At 36.9% G+C, this 15833-nt stretch overlaps 1 protein-coding gene across 5 annotated transcripts in view; it reads right to left on the bottom strand.

Moving 5' to 3' along the window:
* The window catches only part of RICTOR (RPTOR independent companion of MTOR complex 2), a 102775-nt gene extending 88345 nt beyond the window's left edge, over window positions 1-14430 (bottom strand). For 3 of the 5 annotated variants that reach the window (XR_010378144.1, XM_031444287.2, XM_064480216.1), the window contains exons 1-2: window positions 13702-13759; window positions 13485-13532 (exon numbers count right to left, since the gene is read on the bottom strand). Coding sequence is in view for 3 of the 5 variants with exons in the window: in XM_031444287.2 (XP_031300147.2) it covers window positions 13485-13532; window positions 13702-13750 (97 nt within the window). In the remaining 2 variants the exon portion in view is untranslated. Of the gene's footprint in view, window positions 1-13484; window positions 13533-13701; window positions 13775-14384 lie in introns of those variants that run through there. The other 2 variants (XM_031444295.2, XM_031444291.2) reach the window with 2 other exon arrangements.
* Between the last annotated feature and the right edge of the window lie 1403 nt (window positions 14431-15833).

The following is a 15833-nucleotide window of genomic DNA, read 5'->3' on the forward strand; positions in this document are numbered from 1 at the left end:
TACAGCGGTTGCATATGTTTTACAAAAGTTATCTTGTCACACATATTCCGGTATTTAATACAGTGCTAAAAATACAGCAGGTGCTCAATGAATTCTCTTCAAATTAATGAGTGAATGAATCAATGAATTAATGAATTCTCACTACATTTGAGCCCAATTTATATTTAACCATTTCCGAAACTCCAATTCATTCCAAAGGACAAACCAAACAGCAACTTAAAGATCTATATCATAAGCTTTACTGATCTTCAGAAGCATAATTTTTTAAATGTTTTGAATAGTGACATCACCACTACAACAAGGACATGCCTTTCCAAGAGGACTACTTAGAAGGAAAACAACATCTACTTCAAAGTATGTAATTTCTAGACTGTCAGCTAAAACACATCATTTGATAAATCCTTCATATTTGTAATGTTTTAATAATCAAAATATCATGACCAAGTTACAACTTTAGACCAAGTTCTGATCATGTCAGATAGCCAACAATTTATCATACTACTTCACTTCTATTCTAGAAGAAATCATTTAAAACAGTTGGGGAAAATATGTACCACTATGTACAAGAGCAGTAAGTAATATAACCCTGAAAAACATGGTTAAAAATATAAATTTACTTCATTTTGCCCTCCTAATTAATAGAATCAAACAAGCAATCACTCAAAATTTACCACTAAAAACAAGTATTCTTTGGGTAGCTAATAATCCACACTGAGTTTAAATCTGCCCAGTGAACTAAATAGCCTGGACTCAGAATCAGCAAGAATCTTCCAAGGTTGTTAAAAGTTCCTACCTTCAGGGAATTCCAAACTCATTGTTTCCCATACTTCCAAAGATTAGATGCATAAAAATTTAAAATATTTTGAATATTTAAAATGAAGTGAACACTAGTTTTTTTAAATTAACAACATTTAGAAAATGTACTTCATTAAAACTTCTTCACCTTCAGCATAGTTCAATATTTTGTTTCACTTTCACATTTACTCTTGCTTTTGCAAATGAAGTAAGTAAAATGTTCTTTATTCTACTAATCTATGCTAAGTACATGTTGCCAGGATGCTTTCAAGTATTTAGTCAATTTCCTATGCAATACTCAGTTCTAATTTCTTGGGGATATGCACCAAGAGATGGGCAGTGAAATCTTTTTCTAACAAAGCATCACCAACTCATAGAGAGGAAAAAAAACCCCACTAAAATTCAATGAAGGATTAAGTAAAAAATAAATAAATAAAATTTATTTTAAATCAAAGAATATAAAACATTATCAAGTACAGGAAAAGAAAAATGTAGTCCATTTCCATAGCACATTCTATGATAGTAAAGAGTCACCAGAACAAAGACTAGAAATAGAAAAAGAGAAATAGAAACCAATGAGAGAAACTGAAAAAGACAAGTGAAAGAGGGAGAAACAAACACACACAGACACTTTATAACTATTAATGAGGTCTTCCACAGGAGAATATTACTGAAGTGAGGACCAAGAAATGTTTATCATCCTCCCTTTTTCACCATAGAAATACTTAGCCAATTTTGGTAGTCATTTTAGCAATTTGGGTCATCACAAAACTTTTATTGAATTGGAATTCTAATTTTCCAACTTTCTTTCTAACTTGTAGCTTTGAACTCTTAATGGTGATCAGATTATCTAGGCTTTTTCTTTAAACAGCATTATGAAAAAAAAAAAGGAAAAAAATCATCTATTTAGATGTGTTAGTGGCTAAAACCTATTAAGCCAAAAGGTCAGGCTGAAAGACACATATTCAGAAAACGATTTTTAAAAATGCTTTTAAGTTGGAATTACTGTAATTATTCCAAACTCCATTTACTCATATAGATCCACTGCCCAACCAAATGAAAAAAATCCACACACATCATGACATAACTGACACACATAAGCAGACTTGGATTAAAACAACTTTTAAGTTTATATAACACACAATGATAGAACTTAGTACCTGGCATACGAAGTCAGATACCAAAAGGGTATATATGCTGTAGGAGTACATTGTACAAAGATCAAAATCAGGCAAAACTAATCTATGGTGTTAGAAGTCAGAATAGTGGTGTTCTTGGTGGGGGAAGTAGTGCCCGGATACAGACAAAAAGGGAACTTCTAGGGTTTTACAATATTCTGATTCTTGCTCTGGGTTCTGATTATTCATGTATTCAATTTGTGTTTAAACCCACAGAACTGTAAATTTATGACAATTTTTGGATCCATGTTTCTTATCAGCTAAAAACCATAAATAACATTTACTGATCTCTCACTATATTATTTTAACATGTTAAAAAAAAAAAGGGTCTAACATCAATAGTTTCCAAGGCCCTCTATCCTACAATATCCCTATCCTACAAATCTAGTATGAATACTAAAATTCTATTATTTTTATTATTCCTCTCAGTAAAATGTTTCATGTCTTACTCATGCCCTACTGTTCTTGATTTAACCACATCCACTCATTCAGAGTTGAAACAATGCCCCATTTTATTTTTCCAGCTCACACTTACCTTTCCCTTCTCTCATCTTGCTTTAAATGACCACATAAAGAACATTTAATATCTGTTTATATCTATATGCCAAAACTGTAATAAACATTTTACAAACATTTCATTCACTCCTCAAATAAATGTTATCTCCAGTAGAGATGAGAAAACCTGCTCAGAAGACAGTTTGTCCAAAGTCAAAAAATTCTAAGAAGCAAGGTCAAGATTCAGATCCAGACCTGCCTGGTTTCAAAGCTCAGGCCCTTAGCTACAGTGCTACACTGTCTGTGTATCATGCAATTAGCATGTTATTTTGTCAATATTTGTACCTTATTATCTCAATATATTTTGTGCCTTAATATCTCTCTCTATATAAATCCTAACTATCCATATGGTGGACATATATAACAACTTTATCAAGTCATACCTCATCTACCTTGAACTATGCTGTGAGGCAATAACCTATCTGGAAAACAATCATTATGAAAAAGTAAGCACTCCAAAAGATGGCAATAAAAATTCAATGTATGTATCATCAAGTTTATTCACTATAGTTCATATACATTACTGACAGTAGGGTCCCTTAACTCTTCATAATCACAACCTATATATCCTTTTTTTCCATAAAGTATTAGTAAGTCCAGTTTCTACAGCACAATAAAAGTAAAAAAATTTCTAAAGTAGTTTCCAAATATGCTTAAAAACAGACATAATATTTATATACACACATACTTCCCCCAAATCTACTCATATTTAAGTATTCCAGGTTAATATTCAGTGGAAATATAATTACTTGTTTTAAAAGTAATTACACTTTTTCCCTGTGGCACTTTTACAATATAGGAATAATTATTGATGTAAGTAAAAAATTTTTCCAAGGACTCAAAAAAATTAGATCAAAACTCTTAACAAAGTAACTATGAGAAGAAACAATAACATAGCAAAAGGCAATGCCATAGTTTATTCAAATCTCTTAATCTTTTTATCTTCTTTTGAAAACTAACCAGCATTTTAAAAATTTTCTTCTATTTTGCTAGGGAACATAATAATATACATTTATATATTCAAAACAATTTTGAAACATGAACACACGACACTAAATTTTCCCATAAGAAAGCCATGACAAAAGAGAAAAAAGCTACTTTAAAGTTTATTAAAATATAAAAAGTGATTTAAACATTTTAAGACTATGCTAATCTAAGTTTACTCATTAAAAAGTTATAAAACCTTACGTTAAGAATTATTCTTACATGACATATGAAATCTTATATGACATAAGAATTAATCTGACCTGCTCTGTACCAAGTTATAGCATTCAAAGATAACACTAGAAGTTACAACCCGCAGTAATAAAATAAAACCACAAGTCACTCTAAATAAACAAGGTAAAAAAATAACTATATGTATTCAAATATTGTATTATCATGATTTTACATTAATATCATATGTGACAGATATGACTAAAATCTTATCTGTAACACATGTGCTCAATAGTGTTCCACAATATTCCACCTGCCACTTGGTCACACACACAGAAATTGCCATATAGCTAAAGGTTAGAGTTCACAGCTCACCTACCTCCAACCACTGGAGTCTTCTTATTTTTTCTGCAATTCTATTCCCTTCAGTTTTTCTTTTTTCTTTTTTGTTCTTGGGGGAGGGGGCTGGTGGTGATGGTGGTGTGGTGAAGATTAAGGAGTGTATTATACAGAATTATGAGTAGGAAAAAAACAGGGCAATTAAAAGTTTCAGTATATAAGGGATGAACATTAAGCATGGAAATAATTAGCAATATTTTAAGATGTGATTTCTCAGGGTATGAAACTACTGATAAAAATGTATATGTACATACATCTAAAACCAGGTAAATACACTTTTATCTGGCAAGCTGTTTCTTCTCAGTAACTAAAAGTAAATTACTTGGCAATCTTTGTTTACAGCTTCTGTGTCTCTTAACTATTTATTCATTATAAGAAACACATGAAATTACACTGGGTTCTTAATAAAATTACTAAAATCCCTGCAAAGGGCAATTCAACTTTCCTTCTGCTCCTTTAATCAAGTGTTAATTTTTCCAAGCACTGTTTATCCTTTACCCATATAACTAAAGGGCTGGTTAGGGTGACTGGATTTGGCAATGAAACATTCCATGTTTTTCAAAATAATCTTAATTTTAAATATTCTCTCTCACTGTCAGGCCACACGTTTCAATTTTGAAATCAGAAAATACGGTCATTTTAAAGTGGGAAATAACAAAAACATTACTCATCCCATTTATAGTCTCTATTTCCAAATTGCATACATCTAGAAACAGGTTTGATACAAATTTATAGAGCCCTTTGAACATGCAGTATTAATAAAGGGGAAAGGAGACACATATACTACAAAACAATGGAAGAAAAAAAATAATTTATGCTTGGGTTTGGAATGCAGCCAAGCATCTATATACTCATCGTCACAAGCACACAATTAATTCACAATATGCCTAAAATCTCTCAGTCTAGTCCAGAACTACCTTCAAAGGTTTAAAAAGCCCTTAGTTTGAAATATAATCAGTCTTCAATAGTTAAGAGACTTATACACAGAACTCATCATCAACTTTTTCTCAACATTATCTTCAAATACTGAGTAATATGACAGAAATATGTTAGTTCACAAAATGAAGTACAATATTTAAAACACTGATTCAGAGCTCTAACTATCCAAATACTACCCTTTTATGCAAAGGTCTCAAAGGTGTCAACACTTCAATGAGGTCTTCTCTCCTAGGTCCTTCCTTACCTATCTCCCATTTTTTTCCTGAATTCCTCAGGTTTTTGATTCCTTTATAAAGATAACTGGCAGGTGCATAAGAGACTACTGTCTTCTATTATGCCCTGATATAGGTATATCCTAACTACAGTGTAAACTTCTTGAAGCCAAGAATTATGCCTTCCTGATTCACATTAACACTTACTAACCTGATAATACATTCAGCAGAAATACGCTGACTGATGATAACAAACCAATACAAATCCAAATTCTTCAACATTTTGAGATTAAAAAATGGCAAAGTAATTGAATGAGCCAGATTCTTTAAAATCCAGGTAATTAAGGTTAAAAAATTCTTTTCTACATTTCTTACTAAACTCAATTGACTCCTTAAACAGGTATGTTTGAAGTCTTGGCATATCCTCAATTTTATATTTTATACAAATTTCATCATTACCAGGCACACTGCTCATTCGATGCAATCTGACTGGCTAGATGACTACATAAGAGGAATTTTAAGAATGTACTCAGGTTTAGGTTCTCTTTCAGCCCTATGACTCTGAACATATGAATGTGGACTCTGAACATATGAATGTGATATTTAGCTAGTTTTCAATAATTATTCTCAATTTAATTTGGTATCTGTATAATTTTATAAGTACACTCATCCAGCAGCATAATTTTAAAGTAGCTATTCAACTTTAACCTGGCCACACTAACAAAAAAGCACAGATAATACAAAACAATGGATGATTCAAAAAGCATTAACAGTCAACTCTCAATTATTCATATGTGAATTACCTAATAAATATTTTAGCCTGTTTACATCCACTATTCTAAGAGTACTTGCTTAGGAAATAAAAACTGAAGCTAATAACTCAAATAAAAGATACATCAATCTATTGTAGGGGAGGAAAGAATACAAAATCTTCCCAAGCCTCATACAAATAATGCTACTTAGATTATATATTAAGCACTCTTCTACAGTTATTCACCTTTTTTTAAGTGCAGGTAACTGAGAGTGGACTGCATTTAGCTTGGTGACAGTCAGAGGTACAGATACACAGGCATGCAAACCATTCACTCACCCCACTGTGCTTTTCACAGCCCTATTTTCAGTAGCCTGAGACCTGGGAGGGGGAGGAGGCAGCAAGTCACTGCAGATGATCACTTAAAAGGAAATTGAGAGTTGACTATAATTTACATTTAAAGTGCTATTAAACACCATACTCCTACATGTATTCATTGCTGTTTATGGGAATCCTTCTTATAGTAATTTAACAAGTGACTTAACGTGGCTTCCTCTTTAACCTTTCAATATCCCAGAAACATGGTAATATCCGAGAATCACAAAAACAGAAGGTGAAAGTGCTATGCATGTAAAGTAGGATGCATTTCAGAGATCAGGAAACTGAAGCCCAGAGAGGTTAAACAGCATGCCAAAATCATCCTCAGGTCAAGGAAGAGAACTGAGTTGAGGAAGACCCCACCTTCAGTGCAATAGTCTGGCAGTCCCTTCAACCCAAAACACTCCTCTTGGCTTCAAAGATCATAATCTTGCTAATTTTTAACTGGCCTCTCTTTTTTTTGGCCCTTATCTTCTTACTGATTTCTAGGCTATACATATACTCTCATCCGCTTACTCTCTAACATTCAAATCTTCAGCTCTTTTTCCATTTACATTCTTCCCTCTCTCAAGGCCCTAAGCAGCTAACAATCAGATCACAAGTTCAGAACAACCACAAAAACATCCATTTCAGCATTTTCTGCTGCCTCTTATACATCTCTGACAGAGTCAATCACCTGAAATTCACTTTATAAAGCTGAACTCATTATCATCTCTTCTAATACGTTTTCTCCATTTCATGGCACCATCACTTTCACTGTCCCTCAGATCTGCAAACTTAAAATACTTTTTTACTTCTACTCTCCTTAATACTGTACTCCTTTTCTCATCTCTCCATTTTTCCTTACAATAATTCTTTCGGTTATAATTACATGATATACGCTGTAGAAGAAACTTAAGATCTAGTGAGAGAAGAACTGAACAAAGAACTTAAATAAGGCAATGGTAAGTGATATTTAAAAAGGAATAAACAAAGATGTGGAAAAGTAAAGGAGGAAGCAATGAATTCCCACTGGGATGATAAGCAGAGAAAACAACCTATGCAAGGTCAAGTAAATAGAAACTGCATGCCATGTGCAAGGAATAACAAACAGTCATCTTTGACTAAAGCAAGGATTCTCAACTGGGGGCATAACACAATCTCTAAGGGAAAAGAATAGGAATGGGAAGGTAGGTGCTTTAGGACAGCAAACCCTCCCAACCCTCTTTGGGAAGCACTGTGTGTAAAGAAGGGAGGGAGGTGTGTTACACAAGTGAACTACATAGAGAGGCAGATAGATTGAGAATAGTACAGAAGAAAGTAATTGTGGAATATATCATCAAACACCTTCAATACAAAGCTAGAGAATTTGGACTTTATTCTATGAGCAAAAATGAGACTGTAAAGAGTTAGTGAGTGTGCAAGCGTTTTTTTCTTTTAACTTATGGTAATGAGAAGATCAGATCTAGGTTTCAGGGAGATAATCCTGGCAATCACACAGCAGAAAGAGTGAAAAAGGGTGAGAGAAAAGAATATTTTACTATCATCCAAATGATATAATAAGGATGTGAACTAGAACAATGACAATGGGAACAGAAACAGCGATTGGATTCAATAGATATTTCAGAGGCAAACTGAAGGAACAAGGCAAATGAACGAAGAGGATGAGCAGTAGGTCTTCAGCTTGAATAACAGAGGATGGTGGTGGTGGTACCTAGAAAGTGAAAAGTGAGTATGCCCCGGGTGCAAAACTTTACACACCACGACTCTGAGATGAGGCACATATGCTAATATGTTTTGCAAGTTTAGAAGAAAACGTCTAAATAAAAATGTAATTATCGTAACCATCTCAACTCATGGATTTTGAAACCATGAGTGGAAAGGTTGCCCAGGGAGACAGCACCAATAAGAGAGAAAAAAGAAAATCAAGGACAGAATCTTAGGGCACACTTGCTTAAAGAGCTAGAAGACCAGCCAGTAAACAGAAAAGGAACAGCATGAGCGGTGGGAAAAGAATCAGGAGTGCACGATCTGCAGTTAATCACCCACTAGCCCTGTGACCCGGCTGAATTACTTACCTTTCTGAGTTTCAGTCCATTAGAATTTTAAAGCCTGTATCCTCAAAGGTAAAATAAGGATAATAACAGTACCTTAAAGAGTTGTTGAAGATTGAGTAAAATAATATATTTCAGTGCCTAGAACAAAACTATTAATACAGTAGTAGTACTAATAATAGAATGGGGAGCTTAAAAATGCCAATGAATTTTACATGAGGTAAAACATTTTACTAGCATCCTTTAAGAAAGGATTTTCAATACAAGGGAGAGAGCTGTGCTTACACGACTACCAGTTAAGGAAGAAAGCTGTGGAGTGAGGATAAACTATTCTGTGTGTAGAGCCAAAGAAAAAAACAACTGTTTTGAAATCTTTATCTTCACCATTCCACATTTCTCACCATCATCCCATGCCTAGCACAGTACCTGCTCCATATGAAGACTACAACAAATGTTTGCCAAATGTGAGAAAACTGAGGCAAAGGAAGGAAGAAATGAAGAAGCAAGAGATCTTAGTTCTACAAAGAACCTTAAGGGAAATGGTATTAGGAGCATAAAATTCCTTTCCAGGTTTGCCTTGGAAATGAATAGAGATGCTATATTCTCTGACTCAGGGAGACAGATGGTTAAGTACAGGTGAAACACAAACAGAAGAAGACAAGGGAATTCACATTAGAGAGATTCTATCTTCTTAATAAAGAAATAAACATTCTCTGTACACAGCAGGAGGATTCCAAAGTCGTGGAATCTGAAAACAAACTAGTTGATTCCTCCATTTCGATATATACTCAACTTTATTTCTGTCTCTAATACCCTGGTCTAGTGCCTCATCATCTTAGATTCTATCAGTGGCCCTCAGAGCAGCTCCTCTTCCTACAGACTTTACCCTTCCCAAGGAGTGGGATATCCTCTTGAGAGCCCACATTTCTTTCCACTATGTTTACCACTATTCTTATGAGAAGCCAACCCCTCTGTGAAGCCTTATATGATCCTCTACCTAACAAAGAGTTAATCATTCTCTCCTGTAGGCTACTTCTGTTCCTTGTACAGTTTGATTACTTATTGTTCCATATTGCAATCTCTTCTTCATGTTTGTTTCAGTAAACTCCTAAAAAGGGAGTAACATCTTCCTCTTCTACTCCTCCAGCACTTAATTCAGCATTTAATATATATAAGACAGTCAATGTTTGTTTTGTCTAACTGAAGTGAGTGATTAAACAACATGAGTAATCTAACTGGAAGAAATCAAAAAACAAAAAGACAGTGTTCAAATCTGCATCATTCAGATAACCTTCCTACTTTTCTAACTATTAAATAGCAAATAAGGCAGTCAATTTTTTTATTCCTACTAATGGAAGAGTAAAAGTTGGATAATCAAAAAATATAAAACTCAATACTTAAAAATAAATCATATTCTAATAGTTGTATTTGAACATAGGTGTTTCCATGTCCTGGGAATTCACCTTGAACACAATAAAATTATACTAGGAAGGGCTTACACAGGAATACTCTGTGTCTCTTCAAGTTATTCAGTACCAGGAAAAGATGCACTCCTAGACCGATAAAATAGACTATCCTTGCAGTGGAAGTGGTTAAGGGAAGCATTTCAGCTTCAAAATAAATTTTGGCATGCAAAACAGAGAGTATTTAATTATATCAGTAGCAAATATGAGGGACTTTCACAATGATAAGTAGAGCAGTTTTCTGAACAGAATTGAAAGCATCAATTACCAGTAAGTTGACTGTCAGATCTACTACAATGAGGTTCCGGAACGAGATCAAAATTAATCCATAAACAATTTTAACTGAAGCACTTTAGGCCTTAGCACTAACATCAATATGAAAACCGAAGAACCTTAAAACTCTCCTGGGCTTCAAGAAGTCTGCAAGGCTAGTCAAGCTTCAAGTCACTACTACCAGGAAATTTCTGGAATCAGGGAGAAAAGTTCCAAATTCTATTAAATAAAATATCTTAGGGGAAACAGTATCTTAGGTACTATAACAGATCATTCATTGCTTAGACCTAATACTAGTAATGTCACATACTACTTTTTTACAGTTGTTATATTCAAGAACGTACACAGTGCTGTATGTCAATTCTATTTCAATTAAACTGGAAGAAAAAATAATCACAGTTGGAGTGAGGGCAGAAAGGAAACAAACTAAGTGATGGGGGAATACATGGCAGTTCATTATATTTATATACATTTAACTTTGTCTATTTTGAAGCTTTTTTAATAAATTAAAAAAAGAACTCTACTTCAGATAGACTATACCAAATTAACAGTATGTCTCAAAAAACTGAAAGCTTTAATACCATAATTCCTTATTAACAAGTTTATAATATTCAAAACAATCATTTGAAATATTTTAAATGTGATATAATTTTGATTTCAGAGTGTACGAAAGCAACTAACATTTGGTTAATATCACTCACAAAGTATCAGGTCCTGTGCTGAGTACTTTAAGCACTAGCTCATTTATTTTTCACATTCTTAACAACCTTCGAGAGTAACTTGAAATTAATCTTTTTTTTTTTTTTTGAGCTGAAGAAGCCAAGAGTTAATCAAGGTCAAGTAACCTGCCCTGAATTGCCTAACTATTAAGTATCAGCTGAGATTACAACTCAGAACTATTTGACTTTACAGTCTGCTCTCTTTCATTATATATTGAGGGTTCCTTCAGGAATTACAATGACAATGGCTTCTATTTCATAATGAACTTTACTAAACAGCTAAACAATAAATTTCTCAAAAGTTACATAAAAATAATGAGAATGAGAGCAAATACTGCCACTGCATTAAACACAATGTTTTTCAGTTACCCAAACTTTATCTAAAACATGCCGTAATCCAATCCACAAACAGCTGCCCTTTAGCTGTAACCCAGACTGCCCCACTGTTCTCAAATGATTACTGAAGTTTAATTCCTCAAGAATCTTCATGTTAGATCCACAAGCCATCTTTTAACAATGAAATGTTTGTCAGAATAGCAATTTCTCAAACAACAGTCACTATACAATGAATCTGAGATTACTTTTCTTATTCGAAACTTCCTTACGATTTAGAATCTAGTTCTCATATACCCTCTCACTCTTAATCATGTATTGCTTTTGCAGTCAGTTTCAATTAGCTGTGTATATTTCATTCTAAACTGAAATACACTTCGTCAGGACAAGCAGAAAAAGCATTTTCTGCACTTTTTGTATTATCCCAGAAACACGGTGTTTACTAAATGCTCAGGAAATACAGCATTTCAAATAGTAAATATACACTTATCTGGGTACTTGAGTAAAATTGGAGTAAACCAAAGATATCAAATCAAATTTGTACATAAGCTTTTACTACCCAAAATTTTGACACCAAACAGAAACCACTATATGTAGGAGCTCAGCAAAGTCAATTTAAAGTACAACTATAACTTATTTCTACCACCACATCTAAGTAGGTTTTTAATGTACAGATTAGACTCAAGATCTATCTAAAACATATATGCACGTATATAAATTAAATCACTAAAACTACATCTGTTACAGAACTCAAGTGCTATATTGAGCCCTGTGGAAATTTTGCTTATTTTGTTAGGAAATTTACTACAAAATCTTTTCCAACATATATTTCATATAGGCTTTTCATATGTGTGTTATACACGGTCAAGTTTCCAAAGTGTTACACAAAAATCAAAATTTTTACATCTTCCTACATTAATAGTCAAACCCTATCTGCTGAAAAATGTTCTAATTTAGTGCATTAGTGATCTAACTAGTTGCAATTTTTATTACTTAAGCCCTTATCATATTTTAGAAACTCTTTTGCCTGTAAAAGGACCCAGTTCACCCAAAACAGTCCCTGAACTTTCAAAAAAAAAGTTACAAAAATGTCCTCTTGTAGCTAAATGAAAATTAGCCTTTTAGTTTATAAAACAGTAATCTTACATTATGATATACAAAATAAAACAGAGAACGCGTTATGCTTTAACTATAGATTAGCCTCAACAATGAGCCCGCGTCTAACAAATACTGTAGATAAGTCATTACGTCAAGTAAAACGTAGGCTAAAAAACTGAGAGAATGTTTAAAACGACTTTTGTAACTTCCTAAAGTGTTTTTCAGATCTCAAAAAGGAAACTGATTCTGTACAGCTGAATCAGGTTACACTCTTTACACTGCAACTGGTGTGAAATACGACTTCTTCGGAATCAATAGACCAAATCTTGTTTACCGTGGAAGAGAAAAGAAAAACCCTGTATATAACCACTAAATCTTCAGCGAGATACCATCGAAATAAACTCCAGTATGGTGACTGATAGAAGATATACTGGCCAGTAACCGGATTAGGTCTTTAAGAATATATAACCAGGGTTTACCCAGTTCCGAAGGTGTAAACAAACCCATCTCCCCTGCAGAAGGTAAACAATGAACCTGCAGCGAGGGTGAGGGGGCGGTCTTTGCCAACTACAGTTCCAGCGGCCCGGGAAAGGAAAACAGGAGGGAAATACAGTGTAAACTAGACACTTAGCAAAAATCACGGGTTCTAGGTTTCACTACGGAGTTATCAATGCTAAGGGTCCCTCAGGGCGGTGGGCAAAGAGAAAAGCAGTCACGTAGTCAGCCAGGACCGAGTAGGTCCGGCTTCGGCTCCGGGGGACGGGGAGGGCAGGATGTGGTCGCTTTTCCCTCAGACATCCTCCGGCAACCTAAATAACAGCCTCTACCCTACTCTGGCCGCCCCCGGGACTAAGCTGCACGAATCCTCCTCCGGGATAGGAGGACAACACTGCCTCGGGGGTCTAGAGACCCTTGAGGGTCGCTGGCTCCGCGGAGTCCCGCTCGGTGTTTCCCGGCACCCGCAGCACCCAGAAGCCCGGAGAGGGGCTCGGGGCGACGAAAGCGGGCACCGGGAAGGGGGATGGGGCTGGGGAGACGGCCCCGGGCTCGGCTCCCGCGGGCCGGCAGGCGGGGCTCGGGTTCTGCTTCCCGCACCCCCGCGGGACCCGCGCGGGGCCCGCCCCTGCCCCCGGCCCTTGGCCCCCAGCCCCCGGCTCCTCCCCAGTAGGACATCTCGCCGGCGCCCGCGGCGCCCCGCGTTACCTCGGGTCAGATCCAGCGGGACGTTCTCCTCGCCGCTGTCATTCCGCCCTGCGCGAAACAGACACACAGCCCCAATTAGGATTCGCTCCCAGGCCAGCGGCGGCAGCCCTGGCTCCAGCCTGCGCCCCGGCTCGCTCCCCCAGTCCAGGGCCAGGGGAGGCAAGTGCAGGGGTGACGGGCGCCGGGCGGCGGGGGTTGAGGGCTGCAGCAGACTTACCTCGTATTCGGAGGTTCTTCAGCGAGCGGCCGCGGCCGATCGCCGCCATATTGACGGATTTCAGTCACAACACCGGAAACCTCGCCCAATCGCGCGAGAACCCCTTCCCCTCCCCGCGCGCCGCGCCCGCCCCCCGCGGCATCTCCCCCGCCCCTCGGCGGCGGTAGGCGGAGGGCGGCGGGTGGCGCCGGCTCGGCCCCGAGTTCGGAGGGTGCGCGGTGCCGACTCGGGGTCTGGACGAAGCTCGCGTCGCGCGCGCCCGCCCGTCTGTCCCGGAGCCAGAGGGCGCGGCGACGCGCCCGGCCTTCCCGGAGCAAGTCTGCTGGGAGGGGGCATTTCCCACGAGGGGAATCCCATTGATGTGAGTTTGCAGCGTGGAAGATGCTTCCCCTCCAGCCGCCGCGGAAACCGTAGTCAAAACCGACGCGAGGTGGGAGGAGGCAGGGATGCGCTGGGCTGGCCACCTGCTGAAACCATCCTGCATGATTCTCCTGATTGTTTTCAAGCCCTGAGATAGACAGCCCCTCTTCCTATTCATTAAGTAGAACGATTTTTATTAAAAAAAAAAAAAAACTGCGCAGTTCTAACGTAACTAAATCTTTCCTAGAGTCGCTTTGCTCCAACCAAGTTAACGTGTAACAAAGTTTGTTTTCCAACCTCCTTCTGACCACTGTGCTACTTACAGCCTTGCACTTGCTCTTCAAAGCCACACTCAGCCAGGCTGGCTTCTCTAAGTGGAAGTGGTCGGTTGGAAGTTTTGTTTTTGACCGCCTGGCGCAGTACCCGAGAACGGGATGCAGAAGTCGGAGTGCAGGGTGGTGGTCCCTGGTGGTGGGTGGGATTGTTCTCGCGCACGCGCGGCCGCCGGGAGGCCCGGGGAGAGGGTTTCTTCTCTGCCTGGAACTGAGGAGAAGCTGCTGAGGGCTGTGTCCGGGTGTTCCGTCTGTGTAGCTCCTGAAACAGTGGCTAATGAAAATGTTGTGGATTAATATTTTTATAGATGAACCTAACAATTATTAAATGTAGAGACTTTAATCAATATAGATACACCTGGCCCCTGATCCAGCAACTTTCTCTTAAACAAAATTAACTTTAAAGAGAGGGGTAAGTGATGTGTCGCCTCCTATTCCTTAACGGATGTCTTTTCTAGTCCATGAACTGGAAGTTAATTAGCAGTGGAGATACTGCCTTAACTACCTCTCTTTTCCCAGCTCCCAGTTAATGCAGTGTCCAGCATAAATAAATGTTCAGTAAATAATGAGTTAGCCGAGTAAATGCCCTGGATTCCTTCTTTGTTTCAATGCTCTTTTTGCTGTTTAAACAAACAAACAATATTTGGAGATAACTAATTGCAGTCGTTAACAATAGGGAACAATTGGAAACAAATGACCAAATGTAGAGATGATGCAAATTATTGCAACCTTTAAAAATGACGACCCATTATGGGAAATAATGTTCATAATAGTAAATCAAGGAAGAGATTACAAAGTTCCCTCTTTTTATAAACACTTAAAATACATATCAAATTAAAAGTATACTTTATGAAATATTTACATGTCTATGTATGGAGAAAAATGAGATGTACATTAAAATGTTAACTTTTTTTAAGTGATAGATTTAAACATACGGTTTTTTTGCTTGTTTGCTTGTCTGTACTTTATAAATGTTCTGTAATTCATACCAATTTTAAGATAAGTAAAATTTTAAAAAAGAAAAAGAAAAGCAGCATAGAGTAACATCATCAGAAAAATAAGAGGAACACTACTTCCTTAGGATACTATCCTCTGTATATTCCAGGTCCTCTTCTTACTAGGTCTGCAATCAGATATCTGCTGCTAATACTGCTCTTAGATTCAAGCAAGCAACACAATTAGAGTACTTTTTAAAAAATGTCACTTGATATTACCAGCAGTGATTTTAATAACAACAAACTTGCTCCCTCTTATCTAGCTTTTAAGTCTTGGAGCAAATTATTTATTCTAGTTACAGCCTAAGGCAAAAATCACAATACTTGAGGTCTGGCTAGGACATTAAAATTTTTGTACTTTATCTCTTCATGTATCACGTTTCACCATTTTAGAAAAGCAGAAATCGATCAATGGAAATTCTACCAGATTCTTAGAATTGTTCCA

This window comes from Camelus dromedarius, chromosome 3 (genome assembly GCF_036321535.1).
Source record: "Camelus dromedarius isolate mCamDro1 chromosome 3, mCamDro1.pat, whole genome shotgun sequence".
NCBI classification, from domain to species: Eukaryota; Metazoa; Chordata; class Mammalia; order Artiodactyla; family Camelidae; genus Camelus; species Camelus dromedarius.